At 34.0% G+C, this 20,088-nt stretch overlaps 1 protein-coding gene across 2 annotated transcripts in view; it reads right to left on the bottom strand.

The window, feature by feature from the left end:
- LOC145260590 (dehydrogenase/reductase SDR family member 7-like) overlaps window positions 1-20,088 on the bottom strand; it is a 131,475-nt gene that overhangs the window by 50,192 nt on the left and 61,195 nt on the right. For both annotated transcript variants that reach the window (XM_080118866.1, XM_080118865.1), the window contains exon 2: window positions 10,258-10,385. In XM_080118866.1, the coding sequence (XP_079974992.1) occupies window positions 10,258-10,381 (124 nt within the window). In that variant the 5' untranslated portion in view covers window positions 10,382-10,385. The remainder of the gene's footprint in view (window positions 1-10,257; window positions 10,386-20,088) is intronic.

Raw genomic sequence — 20,088 nt, 5'->3', positions numbered from 1 at the left:
AAAGGGAGATAGTTATCATAGGTTTTAAGCAGGTTATCTACCTTGGATCTGTTGGAAGTACATGAACACAATACTCTTGAATTTTTATCATAAGGCTTGCACAATAGTTTTAGAAATATTTGAATAAAAAATGAGTGTATGTTACCACATAACTGCAAACTAACTCCAATTAATATAGATATAAAAATTGGAGTATATTAGCAGATCAATTTAACGCATAAGTTTATTGCATTAGATAATGATTTTAGGGAGGCGCAATCATGTTTAGTTAATCTTTTGGTTATTGTAATGGTAGTTTTAATTTTGAAAACAACTCCTATTGCATTAGGAAAAGTATGTCCGTTTTGTGTGTTTATATAGTCAGGATTGGCTTTGACAGAAAAAAAAATAATCATAAATTTTAAAAATAAAGAAAAAAAAAACGGCGTAAATGTTCATTCAAAGCAATTAGTTGCGTAGTTATATAGTTTGAAAATGTCTCCTGCCGTTTTAACCGTAATTTACGTGCATTATATAATAATTATCAGTTAAAAATGGACTTAAGCATTTTATATATACCTGTAACCAAATCAGATTCTTACAGAATTTAATTCTATATGGTAATAGTAATTGTGATAGCTTTTTTTCACAGGACAAGATGGCAGTCCACTGGAAATGATCCGATGTGAATTGGTTTTGTTCTTTCTGAATTTTACCTATTAAATCGTTATGAATTTTTCTTTTTAAAACCTTTTTTTTTATGAGTCCACGGAAGAAATAGTCAATATTAACATGCAAACATTAGTTGTTCCCCGTGAACGAAACAGATCTGTAAAATGTACCGTAGTTTTTGTTTTGGAAAAATAAATAATCGCTAAGATGAATAACATCTTGGACTTGGGAACAGAGTAAAATTGTTATTTATTTATGTATACGTTATTAAAATAAGGCTTAAAAAATGATATACATAAAAAATAGAATACTTTTTTTTTTACGAAACCTATGTATATATATCTTTATCTTCTTTATTTATTTTTATTTATAAAATAAGATGTTTTTTTCGCGTCTAGACGAAAACATTATAAGATTACACACACCGACGCCACATATGAATTCAATATGGTCACACTACTTTCCAAAATCTGATGCATGTAATTATCATTCGATTTCATTCATTTTCATAGTATCCTCAATTATGTCCGGCCGAAATAATTCTCCCAAAGTAGCCATACTTTGAGGAGGAAAATATTGATTTCACCGTTTACAAATTCTACTCTTACTCATCAAGACGAGTCCGGGAACTTTGATACATTAGACACATTATCACAAAGGCGCCGTCTATGCTTCCTTTCTCATTTCCATACATTTTACATTCGCTCATTGCGCCTACCTTATGTACATACGCAGGACTCTCGTCATAATCCACTATTAAGTTCCGGTCAATTTGATTAGATGTCCACATAGTTTATCAGATTAAAGAAATTTCGAGCGGTTACAAACACCTATCGAGAACTAAACAACATGACGTCATCAAATATTCCCGTCACAGAAAGTATCGATTATCAAAGATTTTGAACGAAAGGCGTAAATCATATTTCGTATGCTTCATTTTGCCTTAATGAAGGTATCGGCTATCATGACTAACAACCCCCCCCCCAAAAAAAAGAAACAAAAAAAAAACACGAATAATAATAAGCAAAAAATAATGCCAAGTTTAAGGTATTTCAGCCTCCTTTTTCTATTTTCTGGTCTTTCCTCCTCCTCCTCCTCCTCCTCCTTCTTCTTCTTCGCAGTCTTTTATCTTTTTCTTAGATTTTCACAATACTCCATTTGCAACACTTGAAGGATATATGCAATTTTTATTGCAATCAAGTCGATCTTGTGACCAAGACTTCACAAACATCGCAGTCGTCGGCTATAAAAAAATTATCTTCAGCAGAATTGCCCAGTGGCCGACAAATACAAACACAACTCGTATCCAAGCAAGAACTTAGCAATGAGTAGACAGGAACAGTATTAGAGTAGATGGAGAGATCAAAGAACTGTTATGCCACTCGATACTTGAAGGTAGATCTGACCAACCACACACATCTGAAGAAATGGAACTGCATATGAACAATGTTCCAACACCATACACACTTCAGAACAGGTCATTACCAGACCCGTTGACCGCATCCATCAACCAGGCATTATCTACACGAATAAAGTAGTCGACTACTGAATCGCACACCAGTGGATCCTACAGATCTAATCGCTAGCCAAGAAGATGCCGAAGATGTACAAACGCTCCACAAATACTAGAACTAAAAAGCTCTCAACGCGCTTAGACAAATAGATTCTATATTCTCCCATTAATGTAAAATAGATTCTATATTCTCCCATTAAAATAAAATAGACTCTATATTCTTCCATTAAAATAAACAATGAATAAAATAAAAAATAAATAAAGCAATATTTTGTTAAGTAATTAGATGAGTTCTCTCTCAATTGAAAGAAAAATTGTTGGGAAATCGTATCAGTTTCATCTACACAACTTGCAACAGAAAATTACTTTCATTTCTGCAATTCCAGCTTTTCACATGAACAGGCTAGCACTGTCGACATATCGCTATTACTATTTAACGCAAATCAGTGAGACAGATCCTTTGCAAACACACACACACATGCACACACTCTTACGTACACACACAAAACTCGTAGGTCCTGGATATGACCTTAAACTATATCCAGTGGTGATGCCCCAGCTTGCGGGCTTTGGGGAGTGTGGAGCCACCCTTTAATTACCATTGCTCCCAGGTCCACTCTGACCCGAAGTGGTAGTACCTGTTAGGGTCCCAACTATGGGTTAAATAGAAACTGATTTGAAAACAACAAATATATTCTATTAAAAATTTTTCTTCAAAATCTTTGGATTCGGCTTTAAATAACCCGAAAAGGGTTGATATGCCGTAAAACAAAAACAACCAACAAAAACAACAAAACTCGTATGCACATACATATGAAGTCTGACTCTCACATTCACAAATTGATACGCAAACACACAATTAATCACGACGTTTCATTTAAATAAATACTCTTGAATTATCTTATTCTCCATTGTCTTATCGCTTTCATCTTTTGTTTGGGTATTTTTATTATTGTTGTCGTGATCTGACGAGCCACTTACACATGGTGACCTCAATAACTTGATGAAACAGCAATAAATCGATGGAGAAAATATTTTCAATTACAAACAATGAAAAAGTCTCTTTCATCTCCTCTCACATACATGCACACATAAAAAAAAAAAGATTTTAATTTTATTCTTTTTATAGATCACCACGTGTCTGGAACGAAAAAAAAAAAATGCAGACAGCAGCACCAAAGAGTCTTTAACAAGTTCTCCGCAGAACTAAGCATATTTTCAGTTTTACAATTTCTCGTTTAATCGCATGAACATTAAAAATTGGCGGCTGTAATTGCATTGCAAGCTATATTTGCTACACGAAGGGTCTTCTTTCAAGAAACGAACTATGCTAGCATCGAGCTTCAGAGATTGTAAATGAGGTTACAGATCTCTAGCAAAATTTATTAGGTTGAGAAGAAAGTTCTTGCGGAATTTAAAATTTTTATTTCAAATAGTGTATTTTCAAATAAGTTTTTCGTTATAATACCTTTACTTTATATATCATTTTAAAGACCGTTTTTTGCACTATCTGATCGTTTCAATTATAATCGTTTTAAAACAATTATGCGTTCTTTTCAGAACCTTGAATACAAGATGTAAAAAAAAGCAAATTCGCACGTTTTTCTTATTTCAATTCAAGCTAGGCTGAAAAGCTGCTGAAAAAGCTCGCAATATCAACGAAGCGCTTGGCACAGGAACCACTACTGAATGCACAGCACAATGATAGTTTAAGAAATTTCGTAGCGGCGACGATAGTTTTGAAGATGATGAGCGTAATGGTCGGCCATCGGATGTTGACAGCGATCACGAATTAAACGACAACCAAAAGAAATGCCATTAAGAAGTGTCATCTTCCCTTCTTTTCCACAACAAAAACGACTCGTTTCTCGACCGGGTTGTGACTTGTGATAAAAATTGGGTTCTTTACGACAACCGGCGACACTCAACTCAATCGTTAGACGCCGGAAACTTCACGACACTTCCTGAAGCCAGAGTTGCATCAAAAGGTTATGTTGACTGTTTGGTAGTCTGCAACCGGTCTTACAGTTTTTTGAATGAAGGCGAAACCATTACGGCGGAGAAGTACTGTCAACAAATGGATGAAATGCACCAGAAACTTCGACAATAACACTCAGCATTAGTCAACAGAAAAGGCCTAATTCTCCTCCAGGACAATGCCCGACCGCACATTGCTAAACCGACCCTGCACAAGTTGAACAAATTCGGCTAAGAAGCTCTACCTCATCCGTCATACTCTCCAGACTTCTTACCTACCGACTACCACTTTTTCAAGCATATCGAACACTTTCTGCATGAGAAATGCTTAAAAAACCTAATTTTTTTTTTTTACTGGCATAAATGCACTTGTTTTGCGTTGGTTTTATGTGTTAATTCTAATGGTGCTTATTTCGATCATCATCTGAATTTAAAAGTTTAAAACCGCAAGAACTTTCTTGTCAACGTGATACTACCATACTTTCAGGCACGACAGGAAAACAAATGAACACATATCTAAAGAAATGGCAGAAACACTAGAGGATGACCTCCAATCTGTAGTGGAATGGGGACAAAAATGGATGGTCACGTTCAATGCCGCCAAGACTAAACTTGTTTCCTTCAATAATTACAAAAAACCTTCTTTACCACCAATAGCAATGGCCAACGACTCTTTATCTGAGAGTACATCTTTCAAACTGCTAGGCCTAACGTTCACAAGAAACATGAGTTGGAACAATTACATTGAAAGCATTACTAGGACTGCTGTGAGGAAGGTAGGCTCTCTCTACCGTGCTAGAAAACTACTAACACCCGAAAGTATCCTGTACCTCTATAAGGCAACCATTCGCCCATGTATGGAGTATTGCTGTCATATTTGGGCTGGTGCATCTGCTACTAGTCTCTCGCTCCTAGACAAGGTTCAAAAGAGAGTCGCCAATCTGATAGGCCCTGAATTGGCATCTAAGCTTCAGCCTTTGTCCCATCGACGAAACGTCGCATCCCTCTGCCTGTTCTACAAGTATTTTAATGGTGAATGCTCTGATGAACTGCAAGCACTTGTGCCCCCATGACGTAAACACCCTTGACAAACCCGACAGGCAGCTAAATCCCACCCCCACACAGTAGAGATCCCTAGATGTAAAAGATCTTTCTACTTCAGTAGTTTCTTCCCCAGAACCACGAGACTTTGGAATTCCATTCCAGGTCCCTGCTTCCCCAACTCTTTTGACGTGCAGAAGTTCAAGTGTAACGTGAGCCGACATCTTGCTGCCCAAATCCCTACATAGTACCCCAGTAGTTGTTGCCCCTGATAGTAGCCCCTTACACCAATGTGCCTTGTTTGGGGTGAAAATGTAATTAAAAAAAAAAAAAAGATGTATACAAAAGAAACCATCATTAAAAGAACCGTTCGAACGAATAACTGCTTTGACAATTGTTTAACAACATAACAAGCGGTAATAGAACTCCACAGTTGCAGCGAAATGAAATGAATCTAAATGGACAAAACATGAGTGATGCTTATAATTAGATAAGCTGCCTGCGTTTATATTTACTCCGCTGTTGATTTTAGAAAGAGGCTGGTTCACGCGTAGATGATCTGCAAGTGATTCAGCGATGATTCGTAAAAACAATCAACACACTCAACGTCATTTTCTCTCACATGTTCAGGTATAATCACCATTTTAACTTTGAAAAATGCAGCCCTCTTCAAATCTATACACAACAAATCAATACGTCCTTTGATCGAATCCACTTTCACTTCCCACTCTACCAATACAATAAAACGAAAAAAGGCCTTTATCATATTTCTCCTTATTTATGAAAAATTTATTAACAGAAAGTAATTTAGATTTCAGATAAGTCTAAAATGGACCCCCCGAACTCCTATACATCTATGCGTATATATATATATATATATATATATATATATATATATATATATATATATATATATATATATAGTAATTTATAAAATATATATGGCGATTAAGCTACACTGAATATTCGGCGTTTCATCCACTCTAGGATTCCTCAGGCTTGTGCGCGAATTCTGTGGTTGTTTATCGTTTTTATATGGTTCTCTTCTATTGAGGATTTAGTTAGCCAATCAGCTTTCTAGTATCCACCGCGCCCCTTCCTATCAGCCAATGGGCATGCATTTTATCGAACAAAGGATCTGTTTTAAAACTAGGTTAGTGGTTTAATGCAGACATTTTTTTTGTTAGTTTATATATAAATATACATATGTGTACATACATATATGCACATATATATACATATATACATACATATATGTGTGATCGTTTATGTATATTCATGTTTATTTAATTAATTTATTTGTTTATTTTCTATTGTTTTTGTTAGTTTTAAAACTATTTTGTATCGCTATCCTAGAATAAATTTTATTTTGTGAACACAGTTATTTGCTATTTCTCTTCTACAGTTTAATAGATTTTGGTGTTCTTTAAAGTACAGGATAGCAAATTTTTCATGAAGGCATAATCTACATGGGTCATCTAGATGCCTGCGCGTGGTAGCTTGTCTTATTATTTTCCATTCGACTACCGGCAAATGTCTGCTTTCTTTGAGTTCCCAGTATTTATTCGCTAGTGGTGTTTTTTTATTGTTGAATGTACTTTTGTGGTCATAGTATCGGGTTTTGAAATCTAAGGAAGTCATGCCTACGTAATATTTCTTGTTATTCGGGTTTTCTTTCGCAAATATTGTTGCCTGATAAACTACGCTTTTTGTTAGACATTTATTTTGAACTGGGCAAAGTGTGCGGTGTCTACAGTTGCATTTATCTTGTTCGTTATTAGTATTTTTATTTATAGTATGGTTGTTTTTGTCCGGGTTTGGTTTGTTATTATTATTATTATTATTATTATTATTATTATTATTATTATTATTATTATTTCTGCTAGGGTTAGTTTTATTTTTGTCATGGTGTCTACTTTTTTATTGCTTATTTTGTTGTTGTTTGCATTGTTTTTATTTAGTATTTTGTTATTATGTGCTTTAATTATCATCTCTAAATTTTCGCAACAACTGTAGGATAACTTTAAGGTATTTTTATTGAAGATTTTGTGTAAGGGGTTGGTTGCGGGAAAGTGTTTTTCAATAAGATCTAGAAATTTCTTGCCAAGTTTTGTTTTTAACATTTGATTGTATGGGGCCATATACCAAATTATAGTTCTTTTTCTTCTATTTTTAATTTTATTATAGTTATTGGTGTTTTTTTGCTTATATTTGATATCGATATTTTTGTATCCACTATTTTTTAGGGCTGTTTCGTAGATATTGGTTGACCTGTTAAATGCATTTTCATCGCTTGAGTTATTACTGAGTTTACTTACGATCGAGTTAGGAATGTGTTTTATAATTGATAGTGGGTGATTGGACTTAGGGTTTACGTAAATTTGAGTAGCGGTATCTTTTAAGTATGGTTCATATGTGTTTTTATCTAAGTTTAACGTCCAGGAAGTTTGTTATTTTTATGTTAGCTGATACGTCTGCTTTTAGGCCTAATTTTTTCATTTCCTTGTGTATGATTTTCTTAAAGTTTTCTCCCTTGACTTTGTTGGAGTTTTTTTTATTATAGCTAGTCCGTCATCTCCATATAGGCCGATATCCGTAGTATCGAATATCTTCTGTTTCTGCTTCTTTCCAGTTCTGTGTTGTTTAACATTAGGCGAAAACGTTGGTGATATTTTGTCTTGTAACCACCACCACCACCACAAGCACCACCACCACCACCATCATCATCATCAAGAAGTTTGCCTTGATCTAAAAAAATAAGCATCTCATTAATTGCATAAAAGGAGAATATTAGTTGCACTCATAATGTAGTAATCATGCTCTTGTGGTTGTTGTGCACGAGATGACTTGAGCTCTTCATTCTTCTTCTTTTGGCAAAGACAACATTTGCTCCAGTCTATCCGGAATTGAGATAGACTTGGATCAGCATTAATGGCTTTCGAGGTATCACAATATTTCTACTTGAAATATATTCACTGAATCGATGCATTCTCCGTATCGAGGTCGAGGGATTATCCTTTTACCACCTTCATGTATGCACATTAAGGTATGGGATGCATTCTCCGTATCGAGGTCGAGGGATGATCCTTTTACCACCTTGATGTATGCACATTAAGGTATGGGATGCATTCTCCGTATCGAGGTCGAGGGATGATCCTTTTACCACCTTGATGTATTCACATTAAGGTATGGGGTGCATTCTCCGTATCGAGGTCGAGGGATGATCCTTTTACCACCTTGATGTATGCACATTAAGGTATGAGATACAATGAGGTTCTGTAATAGAAAGGTGTTCCTTACACTTAGCGCAATCGTTCATCCAGTATTATTTAATTCCCATGCGATCTGTACACCATCCAGGTAACTACATGCAAAGCAATGTAAATCCCCATTACACTTAGCTCAGCTCCCCCGCGTTGGCACACCCTGTCGATTCAGGTGCGACTGTCTCACTAAACATTTGTTTTAAGATTCATGTAATCTACATGTATATGTATGTAAGGCTTATTAAACAGCATTTGGGACTCTGAAACAATTTTTTAGCTTGATTAAATGATTATTCAGCTGATACTGAACCCGATGCTGAGTTTCATAGCAGCGGTGCCATTGTGCATTGGCATCGGCTCTGTTGGTGCAAGGAACCCAGTGAGTAAATTCATGATGGCAAATTTGGATTCTACATAGTGAAAAATCTATGATTAGACACCAAAAGCATTTATATAAGACAAGCCTTCATTTTATTAAACGACTTTAATTAATTAGTATCTACGAACATATTGCATATATATATAGAGAGAAAAATAGGACAATAAAATTAGAAATCAATAACACCTAACACTAATTTATTACAAAGTGTTTAAAACATAGTTATGCAAATAATGCTTTCAAAGAGCTATATTCAGTTCTTTCGTCTGTACTATAGATACAGTATTTTAAATCCGTACGTTGTATTATAGATTTATAAGTAAGCCGTATGAGTGATAAATAAAAAAAAAATTATATTTTATTTTATATTTAAAGCATTACTATTTAATTAAAAGACAAGTCGCACAAAATAACACAGGAATCATCCGGAATTTGAAAATTAAGTTAAAGAATGACAGAAATCAACTCTGTTTGAAATTCGAAATTACAGATTCAGTTTCTCCTAAACCTCTTTATGTCTAACATTAGGTAGGATGCACCATCCATAACCAAAAATAACTGTGATCGTCCTTTTTATTCAAACAGCTTATTTTTTGAATTCTATTAAGACAATTATCAATTAAAAGAAAAAAATATTTTCGATATCATGAAAAATATCGCATATCTTCATATAGACACCTATATTTTAGGTGACGGAAAGGCACATTGATTTTAATGTAGGTTTTCATCATCATCATCATCATCATCATCATCATCATCATCATCATCATCATCAACAACAACTCCTTTTTTAAATATAAAAAGCCATCGATACTACAGGGTGATTGAAAAGTCACTCTCGATTTAAAATTCTTCTAATTTATTTATTTATATTTTTTTTTTTTACCAAAACCTAAATATGAGAACAACATGCATTATGTGAGATTTAATTTAAAATTCAATATGGCCATCACCTTTCACCTTTGTTTTCTTAAACGGCTCGAGAATAACATCTATTAATATTCCTAGAAACTCCTGTTCATTCAGCCATTAACTTTCTTGGGAGATGGTTAGTTTGACGTGGTCCACACGATTGGGCGGCTAGAAATCCTGATTTAAAACCATGAAACTTTTTTCTTTTGGGAACAATTTTACTCTAAGAATCCAGCAACTTTAAGAGAACTTGAAGGATGACTACGAGAAGTGATTTTTGCTATTTTCCTCAAGATCAGTTGGAAGGAAGATCAATTGATGTGATTCCTGTATGGCTTGAGAAACAAAGTCATATTGAATTTTAAATGAAATTTTTACATTAAAATGATAGGATTCATTTTTTGTAAATGATAGGATTCATGAATAAATCACAAGATTTTGTTTCCAATCATCCTATAACATTTATTTTTTTTTTAAGGGAAAGAAAATATTTTTTTATTTGTTGAAAATCAACTTACCCATTTGTTTGCCGAACTTCATGTTCCATTGTAACGCGAGGTCACAGTCTGAGAAAATGAGCCAGATGAATTGAGATGCGTAGAAAATGCAAACAAAAATAACGAAGATTGTGAGTAGAACCATGATTCTAGAAAGGAAAAAAGAAAAAAGAAAATATAAAAATTCAATCTGTTATATGATTTACTCCAATTTACGTTGTTTTCAATTAAATTTAACGTGGCTTTTTAAAGTCTATAGATTTGACCTTTTATTCAAAGTTTTTCTCTTGTGGAGTAGCCTCTTGCCTTGGAAGAGGCCATTTTGCACGACGATAGTGCTTTGGTTTGTGCATAGAACCGCATCAACATTTAGTGCAATTTGGGTATAAAAGTTATTGTTATGGCGAAGGAATAAAATGAATGATAAATATAAGGAACATGCAGATAAAAATGAAAATAAATGAAACATTAAAAGAATAGAAGGGTCACCAGGTAGCAAGTGCTACCTAAAACATAAACACAGTTTTAAAATGAAAAAATATGAAGAAAAACGAAATTTTATAACAAAACATTTTTTATACAAGGGATAATATAACATAAAGGCTATTTTAAATGTTCATAGTGCAAACACGTGTTTGGTAAAGAAAGTTCAGTAAATAGTCACAAGGCTTAGACTGCATAGCTCAATATGTTCATTGTGTATATATGCATGTATAAGTAATATACATATGTGAGTATTTGGCAGCGTGGCATTGTGTATGTGTGTGCGTTGGTTTACTCTGTTCTTGTTAGTGCGTGTATAGACGTGTGCGAGTTGATTAAGGCTGATACGTGCGTCACCGTATCTTTTTCTTTTACGACTTGCCTCTCTCGGTTCAAATGGCACGAAAGGGTGTTATTAAACAACGGTTTTGGGAACTTTCAGGTGCGGCTGGTAAAGTCTGGAGAAAACAGATTTTATATGAATTTTTTAAGTTCGCACTGGCTTACTACTTTTACATGAACGTGTTACCGTTTTGGAATTTGAAACGATTTTTATTGGTTGGAAAAAATTCTGAGTTTGCACATTGATGTTTTTGAGAATAAGGAGGAAAACGAATTCTAACGAAGCGGAAAAAGTAAGGGTGTAAACAATTAGAGACGTTTGCTTTTTAACGGTAATCGCTTCTCAATTTTCGTGCACTCTCTCGCCACCATTTTTTTTTAGCAATATACTTATGAAATTACCTATTAGCTTCATCTTTGATTTTATTTCTTAAATTGCATGAAGACGTTTTTGTGTTTTTATGTAAAAATATGTTTCAGGTAAAAAATCAAGTACAAATTTCGATCCATTTTTATAAAGTAAGATATTTTCAGGAAACTAAATTTTCTAAAAGTAAGCTATTTTTAGGAAACTAAAATATTTCAATACAAACTCTTACTTTTATTTCCCGTCACTAAACGGCCGGTAGATCAGTCTCCCAAGTACCTGACTCGCCCGGTAAATAATAGAATCATTAATCTTTACATGATGGCGTTCTACATTTGCGCATTCAGTCACCTGGTGAACCTAACGCCCCGAATCTCTCGAGAATAAAAATACTTAACTATTCTATGATATGTATTAAAAGAGATATACCAACAACCATCAATGCCTGAGCAGTACAGATGTCCAAATAACTAAACACATTCTTGAAGAGTATGTTCTCCGCTCTGTTCCAAAAGGTCAAGCAGTTCATATAGCATGGAACCAGTCATGCATGACATCCCGTTGCAGGTCTAATTTCTAGTATTATTTTATTATGTTTATTCACGATAGATAGATAGATAGATAGATAGATAGATAGATAGATAGATAGATAGATAGATATTATATTTAGAAAAAGTCCGATTCTGGACAATACTGGGATATTTATTATCCATATAATTTATATTCGGGTGTGCATTATCACCTTTCACGTACATTAAAAATGTGATTGCCCGATCAGCAAAGATGGTGCTTGTTGATTAAACTAATGTGATTATAGTAAAATAATCCGGTGTTACTTATTTTAAAATGAATTGTTCCAAAATCAAATTATGTTGTCCCGTCGACTAAATATTAATTTACTTGTCCGACGTCTGGTGTCACAAGAAAACCATCATTATCGCAAACATTAATTAATGAGAAACGAATTACCTCTCTTTGTAGTCGCTCTCTATCAGTTAAAATCATTAAAACTATTTCCTCTCCAAAAATTTTCAAAACAAAAAAATATGACCGTTTGTTTACAGTTTCAAATTAGTTATTTTATTTTATTTTATAATTTAAAATGCCATGTTGAGAGAAGACTGTAAGTTTTTTTTTTATTTTATTACAAATTCTTTTTAAGATTAAAAAAATGTTCAAGTGAATTCACTTTATAATTTATATTAAAAAATTATTTAGAAAAACAAAACAATGTATTGTATATTGAATTTTCATTGAAAAAAATCTAAATTTTTTAAATCAATTATTTTTAGCTTTGAAAGGTTAAAAAATAATTTGCTAAAAAAAATTTTTTTAATACGTTTTTTATTATAATTTTTTTAATTAATTTTATTTGTAATGTGTTTTAAAAATTTTCAACTACCGTAAAATTTCCACGGGTTCTGCTAGTTTTAAATAAATACGTTTCAAAAACTGACAGTTGTTTTATTGATTTGAGGAATATTTAGCTAACAATTATTTTACAGTAAGAAGACAGAGATTATTTATTGTTTAAAAAAAATTAAGTTGCTTCAAGTTTAAATAAATGAATAAAAGACATTCGTTTAATATTAAAGAAATAAATACTCAATTAACAGAAGGATTCAGTTAAAAATTGAATAATAGGAAAGTTTTAAAAAATACCCTAGTGATCCCTGAAAATTGACTTCTTTTTTTAATTTATGGACACAACCTCAAACCCAAGTTCTGATTTCTTGCAATGCAAATCTAACCCCTTTTCTTTAGTTGACAAAAAAAATTTAAAAAAAAAAAAAAAAAATGAATTTTTACACCTGATGAAGGTCGTAGGTTTCATCGACCGAAACGTTGTGCCAATAACACCCAAGATGAGAATAATTGTGCGAACACTCAAAACAGTACAAAGAACTAAATACTCTTTAATATTTTGCAGAAGAATAGAGATTTATTATTCTTAAGAGTATTAATATTAATTATTGCAAAGGAATATCATTATTAATTTCAGTGAGTCGCGAAGGCGGCCTCGATACGGCGTGTATTCTTTCCTGATGATCCGACATTATCTGAAGATCGAAATGAAATACCCCACGAGTGAAACTAGTAAAAAAACACAATTCTATACAAGATAAGCTGTTTCTTCCGAACAACAATATCTTCTGTTGGTCGCTGGCTTCATTGCGAGTTTCTACTGCTGTTCCGGTAGCAAATATTCTATAGACATGGATAGTTCCTTGATTTTCAATCATAGACTGAATGGCGATTTGGTGTCGACGAAGAATACATGGAAAGACATTGGACGTTGAAAAAGATTAGATGTTCTCTTCGGGCCAGCCATCCAGATGGCCTGATGGATCCTAGCGTGGATGAAACGCGGAATATTTTGTGTAGCTTAATTGCCATATATATTTTATAACTTACTACTACTACTACTATATATATATATATATATATATATATATATATATATATATATATATATATATATACTAACAAAAGTACCCGTCGTTGGCTGGGTTCAAAAACAGCCTACAGAAAATGGACTCTGATTTATGAAAGTATGTTAGGTTATGAAAAGGAAGAGTTGTAAAGAGATAGCTTCGAATTTGGGGGTATCAAAACCAAAGCAAAATATGATGAAAGTAAAAATAAAATAGATAAACCCCATAATTTATTATACCATACCTGTTCACACTGAAACACTTATCACAATATTCTGTGGATCTATATTAAAAAACCTTGTTAAACTTTGTGACATATTTTCATTCTATGGAGATCAGGTGCGAACGAACACCCCATACTTTTATTATACCATATTTCTTCAAACTGAAACATAATTATCAAAGTATACTTACGCAGATAGATATGAAAAGTCTTTATTAAAGTTTGTGCCTATTTTCATTCTATGGAGGGCAGGCGCGAATGCAGACCCCACAATTTTATTATACCGTCCCTATTTAATTTAAAACATACTTATCAAAGTATTCTTATGTACATCTATATCAAAAACACTTGTAAACGTTTTTTTTTTATTTTTTGTGGACCAGGCGCGAACGCACACCCCACAATTTTAATGAACCACTGTTCTGCCAGATCAAACATACCCATTCCTGTGTCTCCATACATCTTCTATCATTATATGTAATCAGTTTTTTTAAAATAGTCAACCATATAGGAGCCTATTCGTGACCAGACACACACACACACACACACACACACATCGCGGGGTTCGAATCGTTCGACTGGTAGTAATTGTGACACCCTGCACTGAAGAATCCCGAAAGGATGAAACACTAGTGTCTGTAGGTATTTAATTATTATAGTAAAAAAATAATTATGACAGCCCCTTTAAGAAATACGTTTCTTATAGTTGAGCACTTTCTGTTGAATAAAAGTCGGTCAATTTAGCTCTTATGCGTAGATCGTCGTATAACGACTTGATCACTGTCTGTCTGACGTAATGAACATTTAAATTTAAAATGTTTAAAATTCAACGCTATTTCACACGATTAATGGTAGCCGAATGGATACGGTCTCCGCTAATCGAGCCAGAGATGTCTCGTGTCGCGGGGTTCGAATCGTTCGACTGGTAGTAATTGTGACACCCTGCACTGAAGAATCCCGAAAGGATGAAACACTAGTGTCTGTAGGTATTTAATTATTATAGTAAAAAAATAATTATGACAGCCCCTTTAAGAAATACGTTTCTTATAGTTGAGCACTTTCTGTTGAATAAAAGTCGGTCAATTTAGCTCTTATGCGTAGATCGTCGTATAACGACTTGATCACTGTCTGTCTGACGTAATGAATATTTAAATTTAAAATGTTTAAAATTCAACGCTATTTCACACGATTAATGGTAGCCGAATGGATACGGTCTCCGCTAATCGAGCCAGAGATGTCTCGTGTCGCGGGGTTCGAATCGTTCGACTGGTAGTAATTGTGACACCCTGCACTGAAGAATCCCGAAAGGATGAAACACTAGTGTCTGTAGGTATTTAATTATTATAGTAAAAAAATAATTATATATATATATATATATATATATATATATATATATATATATATATATATTAGTGGCCTGGCAGAGCCACAGAGGAGACAACCAAGCAAAAATAATCCTAAGCAAAATTCAATCAAAACTGAAGCTGGCCTGCCAGGAGATTATATATGTAAATGTAGGCAAACTTGGACATATTTTATTGGTTTGAAAATATATGTTTTTTTTTTACTAATTGTCATAAAATTTAAACCATAGAATAGTATAATAATCTTCAAAAAGCCTGCAAATTTTCATGTAGTTTCGCCCCATAGAACCAAAGATGTGAGTATTTCAATATTTAATTTGGCTACGAGTATAGATATATCCATATATATACATATATATATATATATATATATATATATATATATATATATATATATATATATATATATATAAACTGTATCAATCGCTTTAAGGACTTCTTTAAGGTTAGTTATTTCACAAAATTTTTATTCAAATTCATGCGATATTCACGAAGTTATGACATTTTATTCTCTATGAAGGAATTTCCACTGTCCATCGCTTTATTGCAGATCTCATAAAATATTGTTGTATGGCAAAAATACAATGTCAGATTATGAAAACTTTATTTTTTATTATATTTTTCTGTTAAACAAAAGCACATACTAGGTGCTAAGTCTCAATTTTTTTTTTTACATGGTGGTCACCACTTATCAAGACCCGGAAGCCACTCGAGGATAAGTATTATTGCGTGTACAGTAATCAATGGGATAGTATCTTAGTAATCGTTAGTATTGGAGATTTGATAAAGTGTCTTACTTAAGGGGGCGGTTCATCAGGAATTTGTTTATGTTGGACTTGAATACATCCTAGTCTGGTGGGAAAGGCAAATGGAACAGAGTTCCACAGGCGCGCACTTCTAAGAAAGAAGCTTTGTTCATGGAATCTATGTTTTGATTTAGGCACAGATGAAGAGTGGGGAAAATTATTGACAGTGGTTTCAGCCAGACGGATGTTTATCATGAAAGATTGGCAATCGACATATCCACCATTTTTTTCGAAATAACAACCTTTTGTCCACCGATGGAAGTCAATTGTTTCATCTGAAAGAAGTTATGGCTCTAGTAACATCAACTGTTTTCCTCCACGGGGCATTCTTTGAAGTAAATTGCTTTCCTCCCTCATAAACCCCTCTTTTCAATATTGACCAAAGGGAGTTTCTGGAGAACACGGTGGCTAGGTCATGAGGGTTTCTTCAACGAAGCCCATAGATTCAAGGAGTGCTGCAGTCGCCCTAGCAGAATGGTATGGTGCATTATCATGAATAAAAATCATCTGAAAGCGACCTGACAATGGTAAATCATCTAGCCATGGCGACAAATGATTATCCAAAAAAGGCAGTGAATGCATTGCTGGTAAGCTTTACACCATTAGTTGGAGCACTCAAAATGCTCCAATCAACACCCCCAATGATTCCCGCCCAAAACATGATGCATCTACCTCCTTGTTGGCGATGAACTCTGTAAGCCCATCTATCTGGACCGTAAAGAGTAGCATGGGCCTCATCCGTAAATAGGACATGTTGGAAGTCCATTTTCATGTAATTCTGTGCCCAAGCCATTTGTTTTTCCCTATGTTGTTTACTCAATGGAGGTCTTGGAAGAGGTTTGATGTTCCTTGCCATCTCATTGAACACATTGCATCCGGTTTGCCCGGATCTTGTAGCGATTCCAGTTCTTGCAAAAATGAAAGCACTAGTGCTGTTTGGATTTCGGTTGACTTCCCCACAAATTTTCCGAATATAACGACCTGAAAGATTTCTCCTGGTGTCCTCTTTTTGGGATTTGGTGTTGGGGTTGTTCACGAATGAAGCCAAGGTTCTTGGATCCCTTTCTAACTCCGTGGCTAAATCTTTGATGGCCAATCCTTCTGCGTCCAGCAACTATCCTTTTCTTTTTGATAACCTTCAATCGTTTTTATTTTTTATTTTTTATTTTTTTTTATTTTGGCATTTTAAGAGATTTGCAATAAGGCAATGGACAGTATAGATTCCTTGCTAATGAATAAAATGCCGTAACTTTGTGAATATCGCATGGATTTGAATACAATTTCTGGAAAAAAACTAACTTTGATGATACAATTTTAATTTTTGGAGGACGTATATTTAGTGAAATATTGATATTTTAGTTATCTGCAATAAAGTGATTGACACACTTTATATATATATATATATATATATATATATATATATATATATATATATATATATATATATATATTTATATATATATATATATATATATATATATATATATATATATATATATATATTTCCCCCAAACCTCTGGCCTTTGGAAATAGGGTACGATTATGAATATATCCAGTATCAAATAATCCTTATAGACTGTGAAATTTATTTTATATATGAAAACCAAAGAGGCGAGATATAACATATGAAAACTATTTTGAATCAAGTCTCTCCTTGCTAGGAAAACAAATGACTATGATTGAAACATTTTATGGCTGTAAAAAATGCCAAAAATAGGCTCTGGACGATCCCCTTAATGTGCAACCTAAAGGTCAAATGTCACATAGTTGTGTAGTAAGGTCGCACATTAAGGGGATCATCCATCATCCAAAACCTAAAAATGAAATACTGTGGAGATTTTGAAAAAGACGGAAGGAAAAAAAATTCAAACATAAGAAATCTTCAAAAGGAAACATATAGCAGTTTCGTTCGCGTCTTCAGAAAAGATTTTTCTGCAGACGTTCATTTACCTTCACTTTTTACACACGCGCGCGCGCGCGCGAACACACACGTGCGCGCGAACACACACACACACACACTTCCTCATAATTGAATGTGAAATCAATTGATTATTACCTAATTAGAATATTGCACTAATCTATATTATTGTAGCCATCGTGGAGATAATTTCATCCATTACTGTCAAGATGATGAGCATGCTGATAACAGAGTGATCATCCTCAATATCGTTGTCCTAACCGTAGTTCCCGATAAATATTATAGTCAACGTCATTTAAAACTCCTTTCTCGTTTTTGCAAAAACAACCCCCTTTTCAAAGAGAGGAGGTAAAGCCTGGTGGAGTGCACTTCTTAGGACTATTTAAGACAATACCTCAGCATCCACAAAGTAGAAACACAACGAATCACTCTTTGTCAAACTAATGACGTATCTCCGATTACTATTGCGCGAGCCTTTTCTAGTCTCACAAAAAAACACGTTCACATTTCAAGCTATATTACTTGTCATATACATACGCGCACACAAACATACGCGCCCACGTCCACACACGTACATATATTCACGTTCGCGTACATACACTCACATTCACGTATATACACACACGCTAACGTACACACATTTACTCACACACGCGCACACGTACGCACACAGATGGACGACGTCACTTCCTTTCAAAGGAAATCCACACATGCGCAAAAGACCACCGGAACAAGTATAAAAGCAAGAGACAAGTTGTTTCCAGCTCTTTTCAGACCAGCCTCCTAGCTGGACGGTCTAGGACCGACAGCGTGCCTTTTCGGCATGCGCGCGCACGCGCGTACCTCACACCACTTGCTACTATATGGGACAAAAAGCTAATAGACCGTACGTACACATTCTCACTCTTTCTCTCTCTATCTACTACTGGTCCCTGAGAACACCTTCGCCTAGCTGACTGCTAACTGACGTCAACCCTCTATCCTCTTCTTTGTCTACACGATGGACTATCATTCTCATTTCTACTATATTACTCACTTCTTTTCCCACGCGCAAACAAATGATAGTGACTCAAACGTGAGATGAAAACACATTTCCTTTTTCCTTCTATAATACCAATCCCGCAACAAACGATGGTTACACCCACGCGGACATGAACACATGTTATATCTAAAACATTCATTCTTTCAATAGTAAATAAACGACGTTTATCTTATCCATCAATTGAGTTTTTGTCTCCTTCAATTCCGTTCGTTTCATTATTTTCTTGTGGCGAATTAGGGTATTATTATATCCTGGTCCGCAACACTATTAATGCATCTGACTCGAAATACAATAATATAAGACAGAAAGAAAGAAAAATAGAAAAATTACTGTTTTTATTATTTATATAAGTGTTTTGCCGCTCGATTACCTATATACCGAGTGACCATGAGCGATTCTACGCGACCTGTATACAATGAATGAAAACTTTTGAAACTACTGGAAGACAGGGACAATAAGTGACATCCGTAAGAAAAACGAAAATTAATAAATAAATATAAAATACATTAATATAGACAAACAAGGTGTTGTTGTTGTTGTTATTATTATTAATAATAATAATAATAATAATAATAATAATAAGAAGAAGAAGAAGAAGAAGAAGAAGAAGAAGAAGAAGAAGTTGTGACAAGGTCATTACGGGGTCGAGATTGTTTATATTGCAAGTTACCCCGCGTTAACATATAATAAACACGTAATTGATAGAGGATTAGTTTAAAAAAAAATTTTCAGTGTAATTGAGGTGACTTTGATGTGACATGTGTTGAAAATAACAAATATAATTTATTACACTAGTATGCCTACCCGACGTTGTCCGGGATGTAGTGAAGTCATTTTAGTTTTTAAACTTTATTGGCACATAAAAAAATTAT

The sequence above is a fragment of the Euprymna scolopes genome, chromosome 36 (genome assembly GCF_053919585.1).
Source record: "Euprymna scolopes isolate OS-2025 chromosome 36, ASM5391958v1, whole genome shotgun sequence".
NCBI classification, from domain to species: Eukaryota; Metazoa; Mollusca; class Cephalopoda; order Sepiida; family Sepiolidae; genus Euprymna; species Euprymna scolopes.
This window is presented reverse-complemented; position numbering and strand designations above follow the sequence as displayed.